The 13,041-nt window shown below is 40.5% G+C and overlaps 1 protein-coding gene across 2 annotated transcripts; it reads left to right on the top strand.

The window, feature by feature from the left end:
• The first annotated feature begins 1,178 nt into the window (after window positions 1-1,178).
• gtf2a1 (general transcription factor IIA, 1) lies at window positions 1,179-11,168 on the top strand. 2 transcript variants are annotated; one of them, XM_068708651.1, is made up of 10 exons: window positions 1,179-1,392; window positions 3,095-3,196; window positions 3,317-3,503; window positions 4,543-4,607; window positions 5,637-5,712; window positions 6,529-6,650; window positions 7,230-7,334; window positions 7,588-7,863; window positions 8,167-8,256; window positions 9,388-11,168. In XM_068708651.1, the coding sequence occupies exons 1-10, from the start codon at window positions 1,363-1,365 to the stop codon at window positions 9,493-9,495; spliced, it is 1,161 nt and encodes a 386-aa protein (XP_068564752.1). In that variant the 5' UTR covers window positions 1,179-1,362; the 3' UTR covers window positions 9,496-11,168. The 2 variants fall into 2 exon arrangements, with proteins under 2 accessions (XP_068564752.1, XP_068564751.1); XM_068708650.1 differs by having other exon boundaries at window positions 6,529-6,668.
• Window positions 11,169-13,041: the final 1,873 nt, after the last annotated feature.

Genomic DNA, 13,041 nt, shown 5'->3' with positions numbered 1-13,041 from the left:
ACTGATGCACAGAGAGCGGAGTGTTTCCCGGGCGATATCATCCATATCCACACAATGACCAGTGAGGCAAGTTTCCATGGAGACAGAAGTGGAGGTAACGTTCTCTTGTCAGCTCTCATTTACTGCAAAGCTTTAATGATTTTTTAGAAATGTTCCCCTGGTAGTCAGGACAGGTGTATTTCTGATTAAACAGAACCTATGGATGTGGCTAATCCAACCCCCCCCACTAGGATATAGTTGTATCCTAGACAGAGTGGATGGATCGTGTGTGTTTGTGTGTCATGGGATCAGAAAAGGAGAGCTTGTTTTCCGGAGCTCTGCGATGTGGTGTGATCACACTCTTGTGGCAGCAAGATGTTACTACATTAATTAAAAGTGTTCTGGAAACATAAACAAAGGCACCAGATACTCCCATATAGACGTACTGTTACACTACAGAAATGTAATTACAAAAGTAATACACTTAATGGAATGAAAATCTATAATAAAAAAAAGTGGAAATACGCTACAAACTCATCGTCACATCTTAACAAGCAATCATTGACACAAGTATAGGCAAAAAGAACTTCAAACAGAATACAGACGCGTTTCCAGAGTAAGTTAGTTAGCACATAGATGTAGATTAAAATAGGGTCAGATTAAAGTCTTAATGGAGACCAATCACTAAGGACTGGGGGTTGAGTGTGGTTTTACAGTCCTTTCTCCTCTCTGTCCTCAGATTGTGCACAAATTCGCACCGTTATGTCAACTGACTTCTATCACCAAACACTACACATGAATGCTCAAACTGAGGTCTGTGTTTTCCTTTGGGGTTCATACGTGTGTGATGTATATATTCTTAGACTATATCAATAGTATTTGTCTATTATGTAATGATCTACCAGAGTGTGGAGACTATGGCTCGTGGGATATTGTGATTATCTCCTTATATGGGTCATAATATTTACACGTGGCCTAATTCAGTAAACAAGATCACTGAGCATTATAAACCTAATGCGATCCGTGCACGTTTATTTACCGCGTACCACGTTAAACACCTTTAAACTACATTTCCCAGCAGCAGGCGTGTCACTTGGTCGTCATACGGCGTACGAGATCTCGCGCGATGTACGGACTGACCCTGCCCTATGTCTCGCGCACTCGCAGCTCCATGCTCAGTATATAAAGCAGGACAACGACGGAAGGAGGACGGCTGGGAGTCGCAGCCCGGGATTGTAAATAAGACCGCTTAAACTGTGTTTTATTTACAAAAGTAATGCCGGCTGTTTTAAGAGACCGTTCCCAGTTGTTTTAAGTCGTTTTTCGTAATTTTTTGGCTCTATTTCTCGCCTATTTCCGTGTGGTTTTTACACTACGCGTATAATGGCGAGCTCGGCTAACTCGAACCCAGTGGTAAGGATCAATCTCTAAGGATTGTCAGCGGGGAAATGGGGGTTAAGATAGAGAAAGCTGTCAACAAGCTGTTTTTTTTATCATTCAGTAAAATGAATGGGCTTTAACAAACACTTCACTGTTCTATCAAATAAAATGAAGACTAACTTCAGTCAATCGGCCATTTTAATCATTCTTCGAAACTGAGGTTAGTCTGTTCTTCAGATGAAGCCATCTGGTAGAGCGATGGCTAATGTAAGGACGTTAGAGTCAAGATGGTGCTGGAAGTTTAGGGTTGGGGATGAAAATGCAAAAGTTGATTTATGGGCTATTTGTCCAGTCGAAGCTTTTATGAGTTGGACTTTTACGTGAATTAGTTCAGAAGAGTATCTCTAAAATCATATGTATGGCTCAATGCATTTGAGTTAATACTGATTCTCTGGATTTGATGTCTGTGCTGTTGCTTTAGTTGAGGGTCAAAGCAATGCTTGTGTCGATGAGTCTGACATCAAAGGACAAGTCGGTAACGTTAAATGAGCTAAATAGTTTATTTTGCCTAATTTACTAGATGCCGATGTTCGCAAAGCACCTCGCCACCATCCACTGCGAATGAATTATGCTTTTTTCCCCTTTTTAATTAAAGTCTCCTTAGCCGAAAACCGCCAACGCTCAGTCTAATGCCTCATCATTGTCCACCATTCCACGACCAGCAGCCAGGATAGCCGTCCCAAACCACCACCTTTACCCATCTCATAACAAAGTAGTCCCGCTCCCCACCGAAACGGCCATACTACTTAGTGAAAGCCGAGCAAGATAACACACCGAAAACATCCTGACATTCCGCCACATAATGTTCAATGTACGGGGCTGTCGGGCGCGCGTTTCGCCGCTCCGTAAAATGGCTTCCACGTCTCCCCTCGCTCCGCTTCTGGCCCTCCTCTTTTCTGCCGCCTGGTTTTATACGGCCATATTGGCTCTAATATAGACTGGCCGGGATGGGAAGGTGCTATTCGACGCTACGTCACCGCCTCTACATATAAACAGCAGACTAAGCTTTAAATAGTGGAGGAGCAGACGGGCCGAGGGGGAGGAAGGAGAGACCGAGGTCCGTGCTGCGGACATTAGGGACGATGCGGTTCAGTGAACGCAGTGCGGTGTAGTGTGTCTCTGTCGCGGAGGCTTCCATTGTTGTATCGCTTTCCTGACATGCGACTGTCGTGTCGCTGTAGACATTTAAACGGTATACATGCACTGTAGTTAGCGTGCGCCATGTATATCCCGAGAGACACACTGTATACTGTTGGTGTTGACAGATGGACATGTAGCCTACTGACCGAGAGACACATGTATCTTTAATAGACGCACTATAGCTAAAGCCCAGCTTTTATTTCCATGGACCAAATTTAGAATTGAGTTAAATATTTGAAACGGATATACACCGAATATTACTTTATTATAATCTACTAATTTATGCTTGTCTGGCGAGGGGGAACTGAATGTTTGGTTTGTTAGACATTTAATGCTCTGCTGCTGTCATGGCAGCTGTGCAGCACTATTAGTAACTGATGTGTTCCTATTAAACATTTCTGAATAGCACACACCATACTGTCATTGTAAAAGTAAGCCCTAAGTGGTAACTTTGATCATCAGATATTTTTGTTTCCTTATCAAACACAGTAATGAAAGAGCTGTCTTTCCTGTTTCTGTGCTTGCCTCCTCATAGCCTAAACTATATAAGTCTGTGATTGAGGATGTGATCAATGAGGTGCGAGAGCTGTTCCTGGACGAGGGAGTGGATGAGCAGGTGCTTCTGGAACTGAAAACGGTAACCGTCCCCCCTCCTCACCCCTATACAGTTATGAAGTATATGCATATTGTGAATGCCCCGGATGGATTTATAAGTATTATTAATCAAACATCCTTTTTCTTCTGCCTGATGCTCCAGCTGTGGGAAAACAAACTGTTGCAGTCCAAGGCAGTGGAGGGCTTCCATACTGAGGAGCAGGCAGCCCTGCAGGCCGCTCAGCAGCAGCAGCAGGTCCAGCAGCAGGTTCAGCAGGTCCAACAAGTCCAGCAGGTGACCCAGCCCGCACAGACCCAGCAAGTCATTCTGCCCCCTCAGCAGCAGCAAGGTTGGTCGGCACTGTCGCTGCCACACTGCACTGGTAAACAACAACTAGCTCTAAATGCTACAGCAGAATTATCTAACATCTGTGAATGCCCTCTCTACACAAACAAATATCCATTTGGAAAAGTCATATACTGTCCTCCTACTGAAATGAAGTGGTTTTGGAGAGAAGCTTTTTTTGACAGAAGTTGATATAGAAAAAGTTTAATTATACTACCAGAGTATTTTAACCTTTTTAAAGCTGCAATTGGTAACTTAAATGAAAGTAACTTTTTGTGTTATTTGCTCAAACTGTCACTATATCCTGACAGTAGTACAAAAGTAGTACACGAGACAGAAAAAACCTGGTTCCTCTGCCTCCCTTTAGTGCTCCTGATGCCACCAAAACAACCAGTCACAGCTGTCAATGTCTGTCTGTGAATTACGATAAAACTGTCTAACTTGGCAGCACTGATCAAATATGAATCAAGATTGTTACTGCATTGCATATTTCAGAAACATATTTTAGTGTTTATCTGTAAAATGAGTTAAGTTTGTGATCAGCAGCCCACGTTCTCATTTTACAGCTAAACGCTTAAACATGTATCTGAAGTTATTTGAAGCAAGAAATAGGCGATGCAGTAACAGAATCTAGAATTGTTTGGTCTGCGGATCAGCGCCGTCTAGTATGACAGTTTTATCAGAAGTCACAAGCAGTGATGGGCAGCTTTGTTGGAGAGTCCTCGACTCTGATTGGCTGTTTTTCCTTCGGTACGGTGGAATCTTACAAATGTCATTAGGAGCATTAAGAGGAACCAGAATTTTTTCACTGATTATCTTTCTCATGTACTTTACTATTCTGTAATCAATGACAGTATGAGTTATTTTTATGAATGTTGCCCATTGTAGCTTTAAGAGCCAGTACTAGATTCAATGACTTGACTAAATAAGTGTTCCGAGATATCTTTTTCTTTGTTTAATAGTTTTGTTAGCAGAACATTCTAATCAGTTTTGGGGCATATTATGGTATGTTAACATTAACATGAACCTATCTCTCTGCACAGCTCCCCAGCAGCAAGTTATTGTTCAGGATTCCAAGATTCTACAGCACATGAGTGCAACAGGGATGGTAAGTCGATAATGTACAGTCAAAATGAACATACCATAATAGTTTGGTGATTCATGCTAATAACAGTAACAGCCGATGCAATGCGACTATCGCTGATCTCAACTGTACACACATTTACAGTGACTCCCTTATTTACTGAGGCCCTCTGATAGTGTAATGTATTTTTATTGAGAGAAAATGTGTTATCCAGGCACATACTTTACAGTCAGCCAGAAAGAAGAGGAAGATCTTGATGCGTCTCTGCCTCAGTGCAGAGGAGAAGGCCCCTCAGAGAGCTGTCCTGTAGTCTGGATCACAGAGGAGATGAAGCATCCTCTCTCACACACACACACACTGACAAACACACTCTGTCGTCATCAGTTCAACAGAGTGTCAACACTTCCCATCCTTTTGTGCTTCCTTCTCTCAACAACACTTTGGTTCAGCAAGCCATCTGTTGGTGTCAAGGCCTGCATCTGGGCTGTATTAGTAAACTGTTGTTTTTGTCTTAATTCGCAGACGCTTTGTTTAAGCTTCACTTGCAAATTTCTAACCCTTTTGCCATCAAACCTGGCAGGTGAAATGAACAAATGCAAATATGAAACAGCTGCTTTTACCACAGCAGCCAAGGGAATATGAATATTAGGACTTTAATTGTTTAAGTTGTGTTGTCTTTCATGAATATTAAATTCTCTCCAGAGAAATGTACTTAACACTTTATATATTCCTGTGTGTGTACCTGGTGTGTATTTTAGAAGCCAATTTACACCGTGACAACCTTAAACACTCTTGTTTTCAACATTTCTTGAACCCTAACAACATGGTGTGTGTGTGTGTGTGTGTGTGTGTGTGTGTGTGTGTGTGTGTGTGTGTGTGTGTGTGTGTGTGTGTGTGTGTGTGTGTGAGAGTGTGAGAGTGTGAGAGAGTGAGAGAGTGAGAGAGAGAGAGAGAGAGAGAGAGAGAGAGAGAGAGAGAGAGTGAGTGAGTGAGTGAACGAACCTGACTGCCTTGTTTCAGTCCCTCATGTGTGTTCTCCTTCTCCTCCTCTAGAGTGCAGCAGCAACAGCAGCAACCCTTGCGTTGCCCACAGGGGTCACCCCATACCAACAGCTCATCACCAGCCAAGGTGAAACACTCACTGCTTTATCTGTGCATCAAAATGGGAAAAATATTTCTCCCCAAAGTCCCCAAAAAATATTTTTTCCCTTTTACCTGTATTGCTATTTATCAATCTAGATAGTCTTGGTGTGAGTTGCCTGGTGTTGGCGATATCGGTTGTATCGTCGGCTTGTGGTGCTCAAAGCGCCTAAAAAATACCTTTTGAAAAATTCAACAGCAATGTCTCTTTATTGAAATCCTGACCTGGATACTGAAGATAATCCACAGACCTGGTTGTGAGCACTTTGCTGTAGGCTCGTGGACGAGAGGCTTGTGCTACTGGCAGCATGAGATGTAAACATTAATGACGTCCTCCTTGGCTGAGCTCAGTGGTGCTAGGTGAGCTAGCGGTATTGGTTAGCTATAAGTACGAGCCTCTCATAGATGCACGCTTCCTTTTGCACGGTGATATGGTTGACGGATGTGGTTTGATAGAAAGAATTCCTACATGAAACTACTCACAACCAGGTCCGTGGATTATCTTCAGTAACCAGGTCATGATTTCTAGAGAGACATTGATGTTACATTTTTCAAAGGTATTTTTTGGCGCTTTGAGCCGAGTGCCATATAGTTCCATTATATTGTAGAGAAGACTGACATCTCTACGGTCGATATCTCCAACACTAGGCAGCTCACACCAAAAATATCTAGACTGATAAAAAGCCTTACTGGTGAGAGGGGAAATATGCATCTCTGATTTTGGGGTGAACTGTCCCTTTAAGTTAGTTCATCAATACGTTCACTCTTCCAGCACTCACAACTCCTCTGTTTCACGGTCTCTCAGGTCAGATCCTGCAGGTGGTCCGTGCTCCCAACGGGGCTCAGTACATCATCCAGCCCCAGCAGCAGATCCTCCTGCAGCAGCAGATGCAGCCTGGCGGCGTGCAGGCCCCGGTCATACAGCAGGTATGCCCCATTAGACAGGTAGGAACATCTCACTTTGGTCAACAGAGTCCACACTGTTGAAAATTAAGAACACCATGGCTGAAAGTGCAGCGTGGCTGAATGTATCTTGTTTATCTGTGGTCTTCAGAACAACAATCAACAGCTCATAGTGTATACAAATCAGTAAGCTGCTTGGCTGCATGGCTGTGGGTCCTCTGGTGTTGAAGCAGTGGAAGAAGCATCTTATGGAAATAAAGACTTGAAATATGTAAAAGAAATGCCATGAAAATCACATATTCTGGAAAATCCGGACATTTGACTACCCAAACATCACCGCTTCACCCTAAGAAATCTGATCCATGACCTTTTATCAGTTGCTTCTCAAAATGAACCAGCAACAGTAAAATGCATCACTACATGATGAGCCACAATCCAGTTTTCAACAAAACCTACAATTACAATAAGTCAGTTGAGTTTTAAATGAATAGCTTTTGGCATTTTAACATGTAATTCCTTCACAGGTCTCCAAAGACAACACACTTAATGTTCATGCCAGAGCTTTCGCAAAATGTGAGTTCTTCCTGTTTACTGTGTGTCCAGGTCCTGGCTCCTCTGCAGGGAGGCCTGCCCCAGCAAACGGGAGTCATCATCCAGCCGCAGCAGATTGTCTTAGCTTCAGGAAACAAAGTCCAAGGCAACACACAGGTCAGCACTTCTTCAATTCCTTCAATACATATTGAGTTGCTCTCTTCTGGAAGGTTGCTTTACTTTTAAGAGTCTTGTCTAAAACATTCTTATGTGGTTCCACTATATCTCCTACCTTTTTACGTTTCTAATGGGCCTCTGTGTCTTGGTGTGTTAATGTTATCCTTAGCACAATGTCAGACAGGAAGCTTGATTTGGATTTTTTTTATTTTTAATATAAATTCTTAACCTGACAATCACTGTTTGCCGTTAGGTGATGCAGGCAGCAGCTCTGGCACAGCAGCCTGGTCAGGCAGCAACCGCTCAGGTCCAGCAGGTCCAGCAGGTTCAGCAGGTCCAGCAGGTCCAGAGTTCAGCTGCACCACAGGTCCTACCGCAGGCCCAGCAGCAGCAGCCTCCCATGATACTGCAGACGGACGGCACCGGAGACACCTCCTCAGAGGAGGACGAGGATGAAGAGGAGGAGTACGATGAGGATGACGAGGAGGAGAAGGACAAGGATGGGGGAGAGGACGGGCAGGTGGAAGAGGTGGGCACCAGAGGAACCAAACGTTGTGAAACAGACACAGGACAGATGCTGCTGTGTAGTGACAGCTGTACTGTGGTTTTGGATGAGGTCAAGCTCTCAGGAATACATTAAGTAGCTGTTAGTGGATCAGTGTATAGCTTTATCTGTCAAAAAGCAATATGATCTAATGATGTTAAGGAGAAAGTTATGTTATAGTGTGTAGTGATATCTTCTTTCCAAAGATATAATAAATATCCGACCTTCTTGTAACGTAATCAATGGGGCACGCTAGAGTTAATGTTGTTGGTTTTGTTTCCTCACCAGGAGCCTCTGAACAGTGGTGATGATGTCAGTGATGAGGAGGACCAGGAGCTGTTTGACACAGAGAATGTAGTGGTGTGCCAGTATGACAAGGTAAGAACTAAACCAATGAGTATTCAAAATGTGTAATTATCTTATACCGGTTGATTTACACTAGCCCGCATACATCATTTGTTTAATTTCAGTATATTAACTGTGTAACCCTGGTCAGGTCACACATCTACTGCAGGACTAACACACACACATAGGCTAACGTTGATTCTCGTTTGTTTTTTCAGTAATCATAAAAAAATTTACCTTTTCAGCCACTATAACAAAATTACCTAAGTAAAACGTTTGTTATTTCAGCTGCAAAAAAATACTATGACATTGATTTACCTTTGGAGCTATGAAATAGTTGCCTGTATCATACAGTCCCATTGTAAATGTGATCAATGCCTCGTTAATTGTTTGTCTCATGGCAGTTGCCATCTCCTTTTTTTAAGGAAATTGCTAGCATTTAGTCGAAATTGAGACATTTCACAATCCTTTACTTTTGGATGTTGCCGCTGCTTTTGCTGGATGCCCCTTTTTGCCTGGAGTGTAATGTTTGATCACCAGTATCATACACCCTTAAGTGTATTACAGAAATATGAAATGCTAATAATAGGTGTGGAACTTTCTCGGTTCTAAGATGCATCACGATGCAACGTCAACGAGTCTGCATTGATGTAGAGACGGAACATAATAAGGAGTTTGGCTCCATCTCATCTCAGCAAGAATATGTCACGCCTGTTTCTCTCCTCTCCGTCGGTGTTGTACAGAGGGTTGCGGGCAGACACACACACGGAGCGCACACACACACACACACACACACACACACACACACACACACACACACACACACACACACACACACACTCGTGTGTTCAAAGCTTAGAGAAGGCACTCAGCAGTCTGCTAGCATGTAGCTCTTGCTAGCAATATTAGCTGCTCTGTTTCAACAATGTTGGGCTGAAAAAACGTGCATGCAGGCGGGCTGAAATTTAACGGTGGTGTTCTTTCGGGAGATGTCTGCCTCACCCCCCCATTGGTCAACGCTGGTTAATATGTATGTGCATGTGTGCGGCTGAGCCCTCGATGTGCGTGGGATAAAGACATTAGTGACGTGTCCACTGTGAGATGAAACGGTGTCCATCTGTCTTTGATGCCTACAACATTGATTTCCTTCTCTTTCCTCCCCAGATTCACAGAAGTAAGAACAAATGGAAATTCCACCTGAAGGATGGGATCATGAATCTGAATGGGAGAGACTATGTCTTCTCCAAAGCCATTGGGGATGCTGAATGGTGAAGGAGAAAAAAGAAAGCAACAGGGGCAGGAACTCTATAACTCCCTTTATCCAGTTAACAGACAGTTCAATATCCTTCCATAGCCTGTGACTGGATTCGTTTCAGGAAACAACTTGTGAGTCTTTGAGAACTCTGACTAACCCAGCGGACTGTGAGGTACCGTACAACCCGGGTGTTGTCAAAACACTCGACTGGCCTTTCGGGATGAGAAACCTACAGGGGAAGTGAAAGCCTGCGAACAGAGTCCTCTTGATCTTTCTTTGCTTCTTGCTGGCTTCTCTACATTTTTCCTGAGAGAATTCACACACAATGGAAAGTAAGCATTTCACATCATGCAGGTGTAGTGGACCAGGGTGACCTACCCCGCCACAGGAGGGTCAGAGGTCATTCATTATATCCCGTAGATGAGAAACACCTTCATGATGCACTGTAGTCGGTTGACTGGATTGACTCGTGTCTACATTTAAGTCCAAACTTAGTGCCACCAGTCAAGATCGCTGCCTTTAGAGCGGCCAGAATCAACTTTTGGCTTCTAATTTTTGCTCTTGGATTGTAATTCTGTCTCAATTCATGTTTATGAAAATGGTGCTCCGGAGCATTTTATGTAGTTAACAACCTGTTATTGTTTTAAACTTTTTTTTAAAAATGTGTTTCATGAAGGGTTAAGAAAAAGAAGGTACAATTACATTAATTCTAGAATAACTAATAGTGATTTAAAGGCATTATTTTAATCTAATGAGTGCTCAATCCAAAAATACTGTTATTTTTCTCATCTGCTTCTCTGGAGTTTCATTCCATCTTTAATCTTAACAAAAAAAGGAAGAGCCGTTCCAACACTGAATTCATTTTAGAACTGTACAAACTGTCTGAAGGTGTGTCCCGTCGGTGTATCTTCTTTGCTCTTATTTTAGTTCCCTGCAGCCGTCTGAGAATTTGCACTGTCAGTTTATCAATGTGTTGTGAAATCAGTCAAGTTAATCCATAGCCACAGCGGGCTCTCTTCTGTTTGTGTTCAGAGGCAAAGTGTGATACAGTGACTGACTGTACAGGCCTGTGGTGAGTGTGTTGATGAGTGTGGATGTTGATTGATGTGTGTGTGTGTGTGTGTGTGTGTGTGTGTGTGTGTGTGTGTGTGTGTGTGTGTGTGTGTGTGTGTGTGTGTGTGTGTGTGTGTGTGTGTGCGTGCGTGCGTGTTGTCACCGCTTTACTCTGGTAATGTATTCCTTTTGGGGTTTTTTTTGCATACCCATAGGCTCAAAATGTCTCGGTTAGAACAGTAAAAAAGTTAAAAATTTCATTTTTTTCCTTTTTTTTTTTTTTTTTTTGGTGGAGACAAGGCAATGTCTTTTTTCCTTTTTTTACTTTTTTTTTAATTTATTCCTGAAAATTCAAGAAATTTTCTGTTTTGAAAGGTTGGAAAGCCGCACCAAACTGTGCTCTTATAATCTAATAAGTGTTCCTTTTTTTCTCTGTTGGTTGGACAAAGCTACATAACGCTGTTTCAAATCATTTCGTCCACCGTATGTTCTCCTTGGTTTTCATTTTATTCATGACTTTTAAATGAGAATATTTTCTATTAAAGCGAGTTTAACTCGGGGGGCCTGTGTGTTTCTCTGCAGTTTGTTTTTAGTGCCCCTGTTGCAGCAATTTGAAATAAAGTATGTGTTTTTTGACTGTTGTGTCAATTTGGTTGATAGTTGGCTATATAGAGTATGTTTTTCAAGAGATACCAAGGAAGCACTGACAAGGTTACCGATGCAGAACCAATGAAAATAATAGATAAAAAAAAATTACATTTCCCCCGTGCATAATCTAATGGGAAAACAATCATTTTTTTAATTTTAGATTTTTTTTGCTCAAACTAAGTGTCTGCATCTATTTTGATTAATGTACACTGAGAAAAACAGGCACTTTAAAATAGAATTCATATAATAAATATAGATGGGCCAACAGGTTTCCAACATATTTCAGGAAGAACACTAAAGACGGACAGCATTCAGTAGCTCTCCATGGTTATTGGTAAAAGAAAATCAGCTCACAGTTGCTTAGTTATTATGTTATCTTTATTGTTGGATGTTGCGTGTGCCTTTTGAACTTTTTCATTTTTTCAATATCAACAAATGGTAGATGAGCTTATGAAAAGGATGTATATTAAAAATGTATTCTCTGCTTTCAGAATGTTCTGTTGTGTGTTCTAACTGCTGTTCTAATAAGGGAAATGTGTTCTTACAATTTGGAACAACAAAAGCCCTATCCCTACTCTTAATTAAACAGGCTAAGAAATGAGTTTCACTGTAAACCTCTTAATTCAAGTGGAAAAGTCTATTTGCTATTACAATACTACACTGGTTACTATTTTGTCAGATTAAGTAGTTTCTTTTTTATACAATGAACTGCCAAAGATATAGTTTGGTCATTCATTCATTACCTTTAGCTAATATTGTAACAATTCATTATCTTTAGCTAATATTGTAACAATTCATTACCATTAGCTAATATTGTAACAATTCATTCATTACCTTTAGCTAATATTGTAACAATTCATCCATTATCTTTAGTTAATATTGTAACAATTCATTCATTACCTTTAGTTAATGTAACAATTCATCCATAACCTTTAGTTAATATTGTAACAATTCATTCATTACCTTTAGCTAATATTGTAACGATTCATTACCTTTAGTTACTATTGTAACAATTCATCCATAACCTTTAGCTAATATTGTAACAATTAATTCATTACCTTTAGTTACTATTGTAACAATTTATCCATAACCTTTAGCTAATATTGTAACAATTCATTCATTACCGTTAGTTACTATTGTAACAATTCATCCATTACCTTTAGTTACTATTGTAACAATTAATTTATTACATTTAGCTAATATTGTAACAATTCACTCATTACCATTATTTACTATTGTAACAATTAATGTATTACCTTTAGCCAATATTGTAACAATTAATTCATTACTTTTAGCTAATATTGTAACAATTCAATAATTACCATTAGTTACTATTGTAACAATTAATTTATTACCTTTAGCTAATATTGTAACAATTCATTCATTACTTTTAGTTACTATTGTAACAATTCATTCATTACTTTTAGTTACTATTGTAACAATTCATTTCTTACCTTTAGCCAATATTGTAACAATTCATTCATTACTTTTAGCTAATATTGTAACAATTCAATAATTACCGTTAGTTACTATTGTAACAATTAATTTATTACCTTTAGCTAATATTGTAACCATTCATTACTTTTAGTTACTATTGTAACAATTCATTCATTACTTTTAGCTAATATTGTAACAATTAATTAATTACCTTTAGTTATTATTGTAACAATTCATCCATCACCTTTAGCAATTTGAACCACTTTGCTTTATTTTAAAACTGTGTATCAATTATTTGTTGCTAACTATTTATTTATGCATGTATTACCTCAGCTAAGTGTTCACCTGACTGCTCACTTGCCAACTACATGCTCAAATACAACTTGGTGTTCAAGTCTTACAGCTGACCCAAAATGTGTAGACTA

This window comes from Cebidichthys violaceus, unplaced genomic scaffold, assembly GCF_023349555.1.
Source record: "Cebidichthys violaceus isolate CVI_PGR_0920_01 unplaced genomic scaffold, fCebVio1.0.p SCAF_14, whole genome shotgun sequence".
Lineage (NCBI taxonomy): Eukaryota > Metazoa > Chordata > Actinopteri > Perciformes > Stichaeidae > Cebidichthys > Cebidichthys violaceus.
The sequence above is the reverse complement of the archived record's forward strand: the minus strand, read 5'-3'. Positions and strand labels throughout refer to the sequence as shown.

What these genes read in the sequence shown, in the direction of transcription:
- gtf2a1 (XM_068708650.1), top strand. Translation starts at nt 1,363, where the DNA reads ATGGCGAGCTCGGCTAACTCGAACCCAGTG. An exon ending in TGCTTCTGGAACTGAAAACG is followed by an intron (nt 3,197 to 3,316) that starts GTAACCGTCCCC and finishes CTGATGCTCCAG; the next exon opens with CTGTGGGAAAACAAACTGTT. An exon ending in AAGTCCAAGGCAACACACAG is followed by an intron (nt 7,335 to 7,587) that starts GTCAGCACTTCT and finishes GTTTGCCGTTAG; the next exon opens with GTGATGCAGGCAGCAGCTCT.